At 59.0% G+C, this 11,383-nt stretch overlaps 1 protein-coding gene across 1 annotated transcript; it reads right to left on the bottom strand.

The window, feature by feature from the left end:
- Window positions 1–5,450: 5,450 nt before the first annotated feature.
- LOC124227151 (cationic amino acid transporter 4-like) lies at window positions 5,451–8,149 on the bottom strand. Its single transcript, XM_046641035.1, has 4 exons — window positions 7,153–8,149; window positions 6,091–6,683; window positions 5,725–5,833; window positions 5,451–5,623 (listed from the first exon to the last, which is right to left on the bottom strand). Exons 1-4 carry the CDS (start codon window positions 8,132–8,134, stop codon window positions 5,451–5,453), a joined length of 1,857 nt encoding a protein of 618 aa, XP_046496991.1. The 5' UTR covers window positions 8,135–8,149.
- Between the last annotated feature and the right edge of the window lie 3,234 nt (window positions 8,150–11,383).

Below are 11,383 nucleotides of genomic sequence, written 5' to 3'. Positions count from 1 at the left end.
GTGGACGAGGGCAGAGGTGGGACCCGCGGTGGTCACCGTGGAGTCTGCTCAGAGAAGGCGGTGGTCTAGCAGGGTGGAGAGGAGGAGCAGACTCAGGACATAGGTAGGGACAGTGGGGCAGAGCAGGAGGCCCCATGCTGTCCTCTGTCCGCTTCTCACAGTCTCAACCCCCACGAAGTCCCACTCTCTCATTTGGCTTAGAGTCCCCAGCCCTTCCTGCCACCCTGGTACTGCATTTCTCCCACTGCCCCTGAGCCAGGGGCCCTGGATAGCGGTGTCCACCCTCCACCTGGCACAACCATGTCTGTGTGAGTGCCTGACGCTTGAGGGGCTTCCTCTCCGGGGTCTGGGACTCCCAGAAAGCTCGCCTCCATCCCCTCCTGGCTGATGCCAAGAACTCTGTGACCATGGGTAGGCACTAGCGTCCCTATTTTACAGCAGAACAAACTTGGCGGGGAATAGCCTGTGGGGCTGTGTTCCCTTGGCCAGTGTGTGGGGTGCCACTTCCCTACAGGCCCTCTAAGGATGGTCCTGCCCTTTACCACTCCCAGCACCTCCACCCTGACGTGAATGCACCCTCCCAGAGTCCCGCCACCTTCCCTGTCATCTGAGTTGGACTAGAGGAGATGGGCCTCCAGGAATCACTTCTACCCCCGCTGGGGACAAAACTATAAGGAGGGAAGGAGTCTCACTCTGCCTTGGGGTACAGCACTGCACCCCTATCTGGCCAGGGGCTGCTTGTCCTCCCTTCTCTGACCACCTTTTATTTGCACCCTCCAGGTTTCCCATGTGCCCCAAACTCAGGGAACCCTGGGGGCTAAGCAGGGGATTGCAGATTGCAGGGCTGGGTCACGAAGGGGAGACACCTCCTGGGCCTGGACAGCTCTGCTCTCTCACCACCTCAGCACCCTCCATCCACTGGGGACCTGCTGGGCTGACGAGGACTGTCCTGAAGGGGAGATGGGGACGCACAGCCACAGTAACTGAGGGCCCTGTCTTCCGGCACCTCCACTGGGATGGGGGTTCAGGGGACCGTGCTGGGACCTCGGGTGGCTCCAGCGTGCAGGCCTGGTGGTGCCTCTGCATCTCTTCTTTCTGCTGACAGCCCCCTGCCACTCCCTTCCCAGGCCCTGTGGAGATTGGAGGGCCTGGAGTTTGTCTTGTGTTTTCAAGGCATAAAAATGGGCCAGCGTGTGGTGTTCAATGGGACCCACAGGACCTGTGAGATCCAAGGCTGGTGCCCTGTGGAGAGGGACACCGTGCCAGTGTAAGTTTCCCTGACACCCAGGGAAGGGTCCCAGGACCAGCAGAGCCTGCCCCTTACCTACCCCCACCTGCAGGAAGCCCCCACTGGTTCAGGCTGACAACTTCATGCTGTTCCTCAAAAACACGGTCACCTTCAGCAAGTTCAACCTCTCCAAGTAAGCATGGCTGGTCCTGACTGGCCCCAGACCCTCCTTGTTCCCTGCTGGGCCTGACCTCTGGCCCACCTATCTCAGGTCCAATGTCTTGGAGACCTGGACACCACCTATTTCAAGTGCTGCCGTTATGACCCACGCTTCAGCCCTTCCTGCCCTGTGCTCCACATCAGGGACCTTATGGCCGCAGCTGGAGGGGTCTTGAGGACCTGGCATTGCTGCTGGGTCTCTGGGAGGCAGAGTTTTAGGAGGGCTTGGGGAGAGAGAGGGCCCCGGGCCCGCGTGCTGGTGGAACAGTGACGCGCTGTGTGTAGGGCGGTGCTGTGGGCATCCCCGGCCATTGGGACTGTGACCTGGACACCAGGGGCTCTGACTGCCGGTCCCCCGACTCCTTCCAGCTGCAGGAGAGGAGCTACAACTTCAGGTGCAGCCCCACTGCCCGCCTGCTGCTCCTCAGCCAAGTCCTCCCCCACCTGTCCTCCCGTGGCATCCAGGACAGACCACACCCTGGCCCGTCCCTCTGGACGGTCTGCTGTGTGTGTGAGGGGCCCCAGGGCAGGAGGGGTGCTCTCAGCTCCAGGTCCCCAGCACAGGCTACGTCCAGCCTCCCTGCTGAGCCCTTTGGCCTCCACCCCACCTGTCCCCACACCCCTGCTGTAGCTGGGACCCCTACCCCAGCCTCTCCTGCACTCCACCCTCCTCCAGCATCTCCCTCCCCGCCACAGGGGGCTTTCCTTTTTACTTTTCCCTTAAGGTTTTATCTAAAAAACTACAAAATCTATAGAAAACTTCAAAGATTAGTACCGTGAAAACCCATATAGCCTTCATCTGGGTTCACCAGGGCTGTTTTTGTTTTTCCCCCAACATTTTGCCCCATTTGCTTTCTCTCTCCCTCCCTGGAGTGACCTGGATATATTTAGATAGATGTCACATGAAATCATTGGAAAGTAAGTGGCAGATATTCAGACACTGACCCCTCTCAATGCTGTCCTGAAAATGAGGACTGTCCCCTGGTGACCACTGTCCTCTTGTGACACTCAAGAAGTCTAACGTTGGCAGATAAATCGAACATTTAAATTTCCCCAGCTGTGCCAGTAATCGTCCTAGATCTTTCTATTTTCAGACCCAGGATGCACTCCAGGATCTTGCCTTGCAGGTAATGTCATGTTTGAGTCTCCTAAGCAGACGTCCCCCATCCTTCTGCCACCGCATGTCACCTCGTCACTCTCACATATACGTGCACACAGCCACCGGGCCTGGAGGTGACACCCCTTGACACTGCTCGCTGAGCTTGGCCTGGCCTGGCTTCACTGACCTCCCCAGCCCTTCACAACTATGTGGGGCTGGACCTGCCCACGCCCTGCCCCCTCCCCTCTGTGCTCTCCCCGCCCTACGTCTCTGCCTCGAACTCCTTCCTGACCCCTGGAAAACCAGCCTGACAGTCTCCTGGCAGGAAGCCCCTGGTTTCCGGGGGGAGCGAGTCCCCTCTCTGGACCCCACAGCCCAGGCCTGCCCCCACTCCCCCATCCCCACTACCGGTGTCTCTTTAGGGACCCTTCTGTCCCTGTCCCCTTGGCAGGCAGGGAGCTTCTGAGAGGGAAGTCCCAGCTTGCTTGTCCCCTGTGTCTTCAGCAATGACACAGGGCTGAGACCCAAGTCTCAGGCTGAGGGTGGATGGAGTCAGTGGATGAGTAAGATGAGGCCTGTGAGGGCCGGGCCAGCCCAGGAGTGGGCAGAACAGACCACTAGACTCTCCTGCCCCCAGGACAGTCACTCACTGTGGGAGGCCTCAGTCGTGGAGGCCTGGAGCCTGCTCCAGCTCTGTGGGATCCCCTTCGACATCCTGGTCACTGAGCAGGTAGGGGCCAGGCCAGGGTGCGTGGAGGCAGGCAAGGGTGAGGGGTGGGAGAGGCCGACAGCCACAGCCAGAGAGGCTCAGCCCAGGTCTGTCTCAGGCAGGGAAGTTCGGGTCCCCACAACCATCACTCTGGGCCCTGGAGCGGCTTGGCTGGGTGTGGTGAGTCAGCCAACGTGGCTCCCTCTGGCTGCCAGGGAGCATGTGCCCCACTGAGTGCAGACCCACGTTCCCTTTCTGACATTGAGTCTTGGGGTGGGGGCTGGGGAGGCGGCAGGATGCCAGATTGGGGACCAGGACATGGGGCTGCCCTGCCTCTCACACATCACTTTCTTCTGTGACCTGCTGCTGTTGTATGTGGGTAGAAAAGCCAATTTCTACTGGATATCTGGACACATATGTCACTGCTACCCAAGGTCACACCTTGAGAACGTGTCTGGCCAGCTGCCCAGCCCAGCCTGAGGCAACTGCATGAGGACCATGCTCTGACCAAGACCCCAGGTGCAGCCCAGGGGCTGCAGAGAATGTCCTTAACAGAGCACATGGAAGCCCTAGCAGGCTGGCCTGTTCTGGCTCTGGCATCCTCCCGGGGTCCTGAGTCCGGCATGCTGGAGAATTTCCCCATGTCCCCGGGCCCGTAGTCAGGAGGGGAGGGACGGGGGCTGCAGGAGTCCAGCCCTCTCTTGGTCCCAGAGAGGGGCAGAGATTTGGGAGTGCCCACCCCAGGGAGACAAGGGGCTGCCTTCTCAGGGGTCCCTGGTGACCAGATCATGCTGGCAGCTTGCTGGTGGAGTGACATGGGCCAGGTTGGGGAGGCCCAGGGCTGGGGCTCAGGCTGGGGAGCATCTGGAATCATCTGGAACCTGGAGCCCCAGCCAAGCCTTGAGGTCCCCGCTGCCTCTCAATCCCCAGAGCAGTGTCCATGGGAGGCAGGGTCAGATAGGCTGGGGTGAGAGTTCATGGCTCTGAGGCCTGGTTATTGGAGCGGGGTCACATGTACCTGGCTGTCCTTGGGGCCCAGAGAAGGCTGATGTCAAGGCCGCAGAGAGTCAAGGAGTAAAGCTGCCAGAGCCAGCAGCTTCCTGTGTGGTCCTCATAGGCGGGAACTGGGAGTCGGAGGTGTCTATGGTAGATGTAACATGGCCTTCAAGAGCCCAGTGGGGGTGCAGGCTTGGCCTGGGGACCCCAAGGACAAGGTCCCACAGCCATGAGGTGGGGCCAAGGCACTCGTGCACCACCTGCACACGTGTGTCCCATCCTGTGCCTTCATCCCAAAGCCCTGACGGGGTGGCAGGGAGAGAGGCAGCTGGAGCTGTGGGCCCTGAGCTTATAAACAGCTGTTGCCTCAGTCTGCACGTGGCTGTGCGCCCTGAGGGAGTCGTGTGGGCCTGTACCTGAGAGATGCGTGATGCATGTACCTGTGGGCCTCTACATCCCGGGGCCTCAGGCACATGCCCTGCTGTCTAGGAGCCCTGAGAAACTCAGGGACCCCAGGAACTCCACTCCCCTTTTTAGGCGGCCTTCTTGGGGTCTGGGTTCTGCTCTCTGGATCCGACCCCGAGGGGGCATGTTGGACGCCTGGGAGGGAGCTTGGGCCCACCCTGTCAGGGACCCCTCTGTGCCTGGTATGTGTAGGAGTGTGTGCAGGTCCCCTCTGAGCTGGCCAGAGGGCACTGGCTTGAGGGGAGGACCCCGGGACCCAGGCCAGGCCATTTCCCTGACTCAGGGCTGTCTCAGGGCTGGTGCCTCCCCATTATAGAACCTCAGCATCTTTGCTGTGGATTAGGGACAATCGTCTGGTTCCTGGGGGCAGGTGAGGACTCAGTGCCACAAAGAACACCACAGTGGACATGATGGCAGGCCACGGGGGTGACTGAGCAGTTATTATTGTGGATCCCTGGGGCTGCGGGCCTCTTCCCTGCCTGCCCTGCTCACCTGCCGAGGTAGCTGGAGTTGGTCATAAACTGGAAGGTGCTGGGCAGAGTCCACCACACCAGCTCTGGCCACGACCCACTCATAAGGACTCAAAGCTACGCACCTGTGCTAAGGTCCTAAGGTCCTGAGGACTCCTTGGCATAGACAGGCCTACAAACCCAAGCTGTCCTGGATAAAAGGAGCTGCCAGCCTCTCTGTCCCCATGAGGAGTTGCAGGAGGGCAGGCAGGCCCCCAGCGGTCCTCATGAACTGGTGGGCTGCTCCGTGCGACCGGGCTCCTGGGCCAGTGCCTGGCTGGGGCGCTGCAGGGCCTGTGCCGTCTTTTCCAGGCTGCCACATGTGGCAGTCAACCCCGGCAGCTCCTGCTGGTTCTCCTTGCTGTGCCAGATGCCATAGCCAAAATACACCACGAGTCCTGTAAGGATAGCAAAAGCCTGAGGGGCAGGTCCCAGCCCAGCTTCCCTGCTTTCCTTCCTCCTGCCACTCACCCAGGGTCCCAGCCTGGCGCCTACTCACCGATCAGCAGACAGATGCACAAGCGCAGCCAGGTCAGGTAGCTCAGCTGCAGCATGAGGAAGATGTTCAGGAGGATGCTCAGGGCTGGAGTCAGGGGCACCATGGGAACCTGAGGGGCAAGGGCAGGGCTGCTGGGCTGCAGGGAAGGGCTGCTGGCCTGGGGCCTGATTTCTCGGGAGTCCACAGAGCCTTTCTCTGTCTCTGGGGATTCTGGAATCAAGGGCCCACTTGCCATGCAGAAAGAGGGGGATGGGGTACTGGCCTCCCCTGCCCCGTGAGCCCTGGTGCATCCTGCCACGGCAGAGGAGGACCGGTCGAAGGAAGCTGGCTGGGCTGAGAGTGAGGGGTGCTGGCTGGAGGAAGTACCTGAAAGGTGTCCTGCCGGCGCTGTTGCTGGTGGGCGCCCAGGACAAGGAGACTGAGCAGAAACATGATGGAGCTGAGCAGGAGTGTCAGGGTGTAGCCCCAGGGCGGGAGGTGCAGGGCCGAGCCCCCAAAGACCAGCACGCAGTCCAGAGTGATGGCCGAGGACACCAGGACACCAAGTGCCCAGGCCACGGCAGCTCCAGGTCTGCACCCACCCAGGAAGCCAAGGTATGGCCTCAGGGCTGGTCGCAGCTGCCCAGGCTCAGCACCTGAGGCCTGCTCTGTGCCCACAGGGCTGGCTGGGCCCAGGGAACTGGCTGGAGGGGACTTGTGGAAGCGTAGCACGATAATGCTGGTGGCCACGAAAGTAAAGGTCAGTAGTATGCTGATGGACCGGAACTGAACCAGTGTCTGGAGGTCCAGCAGCAGCGCCAGGAAAGCCATGAGGACCCCAAATACCAGGATGCCCACTACGGGGACCTGCGTCCGGGGGTGCACGTGGGCAAACACCTGGAAGAAGAGCCCGTCGGTGGCCATGGCGTATACGATGCGTGGCAGGGTAAAGATGTCACTGAGCAGGACGGTGTTCATGGCTGTGGCAGAGGGTGAGAGACTGGTTGGCACAGTGAACAATCCCACCAGGGGCCTCTGCTGGGATTCAGGGCATGGGTGGCCCCTTGGGAATATGGACATGAGTCTACCTGGGCTCTCAGAGTGAGCCTGAGTGTATGTGGGATGCTGAACTGCTCCCCCTCACCACCCAGGAATGGGACAGCCCAGTTTAGGTGACAGACCCACTGGAGACTCTGATGTGGGCTGAGTCCCTCCACCAGGAAAGGACCTGGCAGCACATGCCCAGAACTGACATTTTGTGTACGATTGGCAGGGGCAGTGAGTAGGTCCCTCCCAACGAGCCTGGGTGGAGAGTCTAATCATTAGCACCGTCCTGGGCCCAGGATGCAACTGGGAACACAGGCCCAGATAGAGCTGTGTTCCCTGGGTGGCATAGGGCAGGGACCCACCACCCTGTCCCCTCCCTCCTTGCCCAGAAAGGCCCCTTACCAGAGATAGCGCCAGCTGTCACAATGAAGCCCGCCCAGCTGTAGCCCCGCTGGTAGAAGGCATCAGCGGGTGCCGAGTCAGGGTCCAGGCTGTGCCAGGGCACAATGAGGGTGAGCACAGTGGAGACGAGGATGTAGGCAACAGCCACCAGGCTGAGCGTGATGATGATGGCCATAGGCACAGCCCGCTTCGGGTTCTGGGCCTCTTCGCTGGAGGCAGCAATGACGCCAAAGCCCAGGAAGGCAAAGAAGCAGGTGGCGGCACCGGCCATGATGCCGGAGAAGCCGAAGGGCGCAAAGCCACCCTCGTCAGCACTCCAGTTGTGCGGGTGGGCCAGGACAAACCCCAGGATGATGATGAAGAGGATGACGAGCATATTGATAGCAAGCAGCACATGGTTGAGCCACGAAGAGACATGGGCTCCACAGGAGACAAATGTGGAGGCCAAAAGTGCAATACCAGCAGCCAAGACATCGGGGAACTGGGCCAGGAAAGGCACCTGCCAGATGCCCACGTGGGCCATGGTGAAGTTACGGATGCGGTGGCTGAAGATGGCGTCCAGGTAGCTGCTTGAGGCACGGGCCACAGAGGCACCACCAAGGAGGTACTCGAGGAGCACGTTCCAGCCAATGAGGAAGGCCCACAGCTCGCCCATGGACACGTAGGTGAACAGGTAGGCAGAGCCCGTGCGAGGCACACGGGCCCCGAACTCCACGTAGCATAGGGCTGCCAGCAGGGAGGCCACAGCAGCGATGCTGAAGGACACGAGCACCGCAGGGCCGGCCATCTCCTTGGCCACGGTGCCCGAGAGCACGTAGAGGCCCGAGCCCACTGTAGCACCGACTCCCAGCAGGGTCAGGTCCAGCGTGCTCAGGCAGCGCTGAAGTGACGTCTCCATGGTTGACTTCTCCAGTGGCTTCAGCCGGTTCAGCTTCTGGCAGAAGCGCGCCAGGCTGGCGGTGCTGGGCAGTCCCCAGGCCATGGTAAGCGCCTGAGAAGAGCAACAAGCCGGCTGCCGGCACCTACGAGGGCGAGAGAGGAATGACAGGCTGCCCCGATAGGTGCTGACCAGCCTTCAGTCCTTGCTCTGACACTGCCCTGGGGACCGAAGCCTCGAACCACTGGCTGCCTGGAGGGACGGATGAAGCAGGGTCAGGGTCACGGGGAGGCATGGAGATTGCTTTGGCCTGCCCCTGGGGCAAGGGAGGGAGCCTGGTGGAGGGGGACCTGGGCATGTTTGGGAGGGTCCCTGAGGGTGGGGAGGAGGCCGCCCCAGGGAGCCTGGCTGGGAACCGCTCTAGTGGTCTGGGATCCCAGGGCAGGGTGGAAACCCGAGGCTTCCAGGGAGCTGGGCCAGGGCTCCAGGACCCAGAACACAAGTGACTCTGTGGCCCTGGGTGTCGCCCAGGCAGCCACATGGCCTCAGACAGCTGCTTTCATCCCCTCATCCCCTGCCCCACCAGGCTTGTGTATCAGCTGAGACAAGAACCAGCCCAAGGAAACAGGGCCATGTGCAAGGTCCCTGGCATAACAAGATTTGGCCTAACCAATCGGCAAGCCGGGAGAATCAGATAGAGCACACAAAGATCCACATTCCACAGCCTCTGGACGTTCCTGGGTTCACGCACGCGCCCTAGCACCCAGGAGTTGCCTGAGGGTGACCCTAGCCGCATTAGCACGGTAAACATCACACCCAGGGGTGGAGAGCTAGAATGCTAATGATACGTGCATCGCATGTGGTGGCATGCTGAACAACAGCACAGGTGCAAGCACAGCCCCGCCTCTCCACGCCATGACAAGGCCATCCTCCCAGGCTTGCCTAATAAAGCCCCACAGTCACGCTCCCTACCGACTGGGTCACCTGCCCCTTTTCTTTCTGCGCCAGCCCCCTTGTGCCTCTCCTGTGCCCAAGCTGATAAACTTTTGCTTTTCTACTCCCGTTTGTTGCCTCTCTTGATTTCTATTCTGGGAGATAATAAGAACCCAATGTGCCGGTAACAAGCCCCCACTGCCTGGAGCAGGGGGCGTCCTGAGCCATGGAGCCAAGACCAAGACCCTGCACTCTGCGTTCTCACCCTGACATACCACCGCCACACTGCTGTGGGAGCCACTTTCAATGAGTCCCTGTCCCCTCATTCTAGAGCCTTCATCTCCTCTCAGACTGAGTGCCACCACACAGAACTTGCTGTGACTCACCTGCTGTCACTGCCTCTGCTGCTCTGTGTGCAGGGCTGGCCCCCACTCCTGGGCGTAAGATCCAGCACTGGGCCCTACCTCACGGTCACACACACACTCAGCCCACCCTACCAATACTTCACACGGTCAAGACCAGAGTTCCCCAGGTTCTAGGGAAGCCTAACTACCGTGCCTGGTTCACAGATGAGGACACCCGAGCCACCAGGTAACTGACTAGCCTAGGTCACTGGGGTGGTTTTAGGAGGCCTGTGGAGATGAAGGTCCAAGTCAGGGAGTGGGGGGGTCCGGACCCCACCCGCTTTCCACTGCTGCAGACACCCTCCTTGATCCCTCATCCCAACACAGGTACTCCACCAGCTGGGCGCCATCCAGGCCCCTCCACACTGGGAGCTGTGGGGCTGTGGGCGTCAGGCAAGACGCTGGTAAGACGAGGGTATGAACCTGGCTGAGAGGCCCTGGGCAGCGCCTGACCTCTGGGCACAACGGGATGGCACTAAGCCACCCTCATCCGCTGACGAGGGAGTGCGCAGCTTTGGGGACTGTTCTGTGAATCGGCAGGATTCACGCTGACTGTTCTGAGCTCGTAGCTGCACACGATGTCCTGAAAGGAGGCAAGCAGACTCCTGGGGATGACCTCCAGCTTGGGGCGTCCCTAGGGCCCCTCAGACACCAATGACAGCCCTTTCTAGACAGGAGCACCTGTCAAGCCTGAGGGACCCTAATGGCAGCTCCCCACTTGTGGATATCTGTGAGAAGTATCATGGACTGAGCATCTCCAAGCCAAACTACATCACAGGTCTTATCACGTGACAATCACAACTCACCGCCCCGCTTCAGGCTTATTTATTCCTGGAGCTGAGGGGTCTTTCTCCTTTTGCTCTTCCGACTTCTTTGAAAGAGGAAAGGTTGATGTGACAGGCTGTTAACTTGTTTACAGCAAAATGGTGACTATTCTGCCAATTAAAGAAAAACCAAGAGAGATATCCTCTTCCCCAAGAACTCTCTCCACGTTGTCAGGTTTCTATGTGGTTTGTGGAATAGGACTTCAGGGGCACCTGCAGGCTGTCTGGCTCAGTGGGCTGGTGACAGGATGATGTGATCCCAGACAAGATGGTGCCACTTAGAACGCTCTGCCAGAGCCCGCCCCCTTACCCCCTTCTGATATTTGGCTGACATCGTCTCGAGGAACTTCTCAGATGGTCTCCCACTGCCTGCAGGGACGACAGCTCCTGTATCTCATTCTGTTTGACCTAAACACAACTGAGCAGATGTTCCTTGCTCTGAAACGCCTTCACAAAAATCCAGAAAAATGCATTTAACACCAAGAGGCTTGGGTAATTTTGTAACAGGAGCTCCCTCAAGGACTTGCCAGTGACCACCTGAGAGCTGGTGTGCAGGCTTTCGGAGCACTCACTGATTTTATCTACCCAGAGAGGGGCTCTCACCACACCCCCTTTCATAGGAACCAACATCCAATGGATATTTATGGCCAAGCATGGTTGACGCAGTAAACTGTAAACTTCCAGGGATATGACTGGGCCAATGGCTGGGACCCACTGAGCAAGGCAGTTACACAGAGTGACACCACTAAGATGTGGTGAAGATAAAGCATCACAAAATATAAGAAGAAGAAGAAAGAACACTTCCCACCTCATTCTACAAAGCCAAGATCACCCTGACACCAAACCCGACAAAGATATCACAAGGAAAGAAATCTACAGCCCACCATCTTTTATGAATATAAATGCAGAATTGCTCAACTGAATACCAGCAAATCAAATCCAGCAACATATAAAAAGGATGAAGCAGGATTTACCCCAGGAATGCAAGGTTGATTTAGCATCTGAAAATCAATCAAGGTAGTATGCCATACTAATAGAAGAAGGATGAAACCACCTGATCATCTCAACAGACACAGAGGAAAATGGTCTGCAAATCTGAGTAGAAAGGACTGCCCTCAAACTGATGAAGATCATCCACGAAAACCCTCGGCTGCTGTGCTCAGTGGTGAGAGGCTGAAAACTTTCCCTCTGAT

This window comes from Equus quagga, chromosome 15 (genome assembly GCF_021613505.1).
Source record: "Equus quagga isolate Etosha38 chromosome 15, UCLA_HA_Equagga_1.0, whole genome shotgun sequence".
Taxonomy (NCBI): domain Eukaryota; kingdom Metazoa; phylum Chordata; class Mammalia; order Perissodactyla; family Equidae; genus Equus; species Equus quagga.
Note: the sequence above shows the minus strand (reverse complement) of the source record. Positions and strands in the feature narration are given on the sequence as shown.

Excerpts from the sequence above, each read along its gene's own strand:
- LOC124227151 (XM_046641035.1), bottom strand. The coding sequence starts at position 8,134 with ATGGCCTGGGGACTGCCCAGCACCGCCAGCCTGGCGCGCTTCTGCCAG. Across the intron at positions 5,834-6,090 it reads GCCGGCAGGACACCTTTCAG|GTTCCCATGGTGCCCCTGAC; the intron begins GTACTTCCTCCA and ends CTTGCCCCTCAG. Across the intron at positions 5,624-5,724 it reads GTGCATCTGTCTGCTGATCG|GACTCGTGGTGTATTTTGGC; the intron begins GTGAGTAGGCGC and ends CTATCCTTACAG.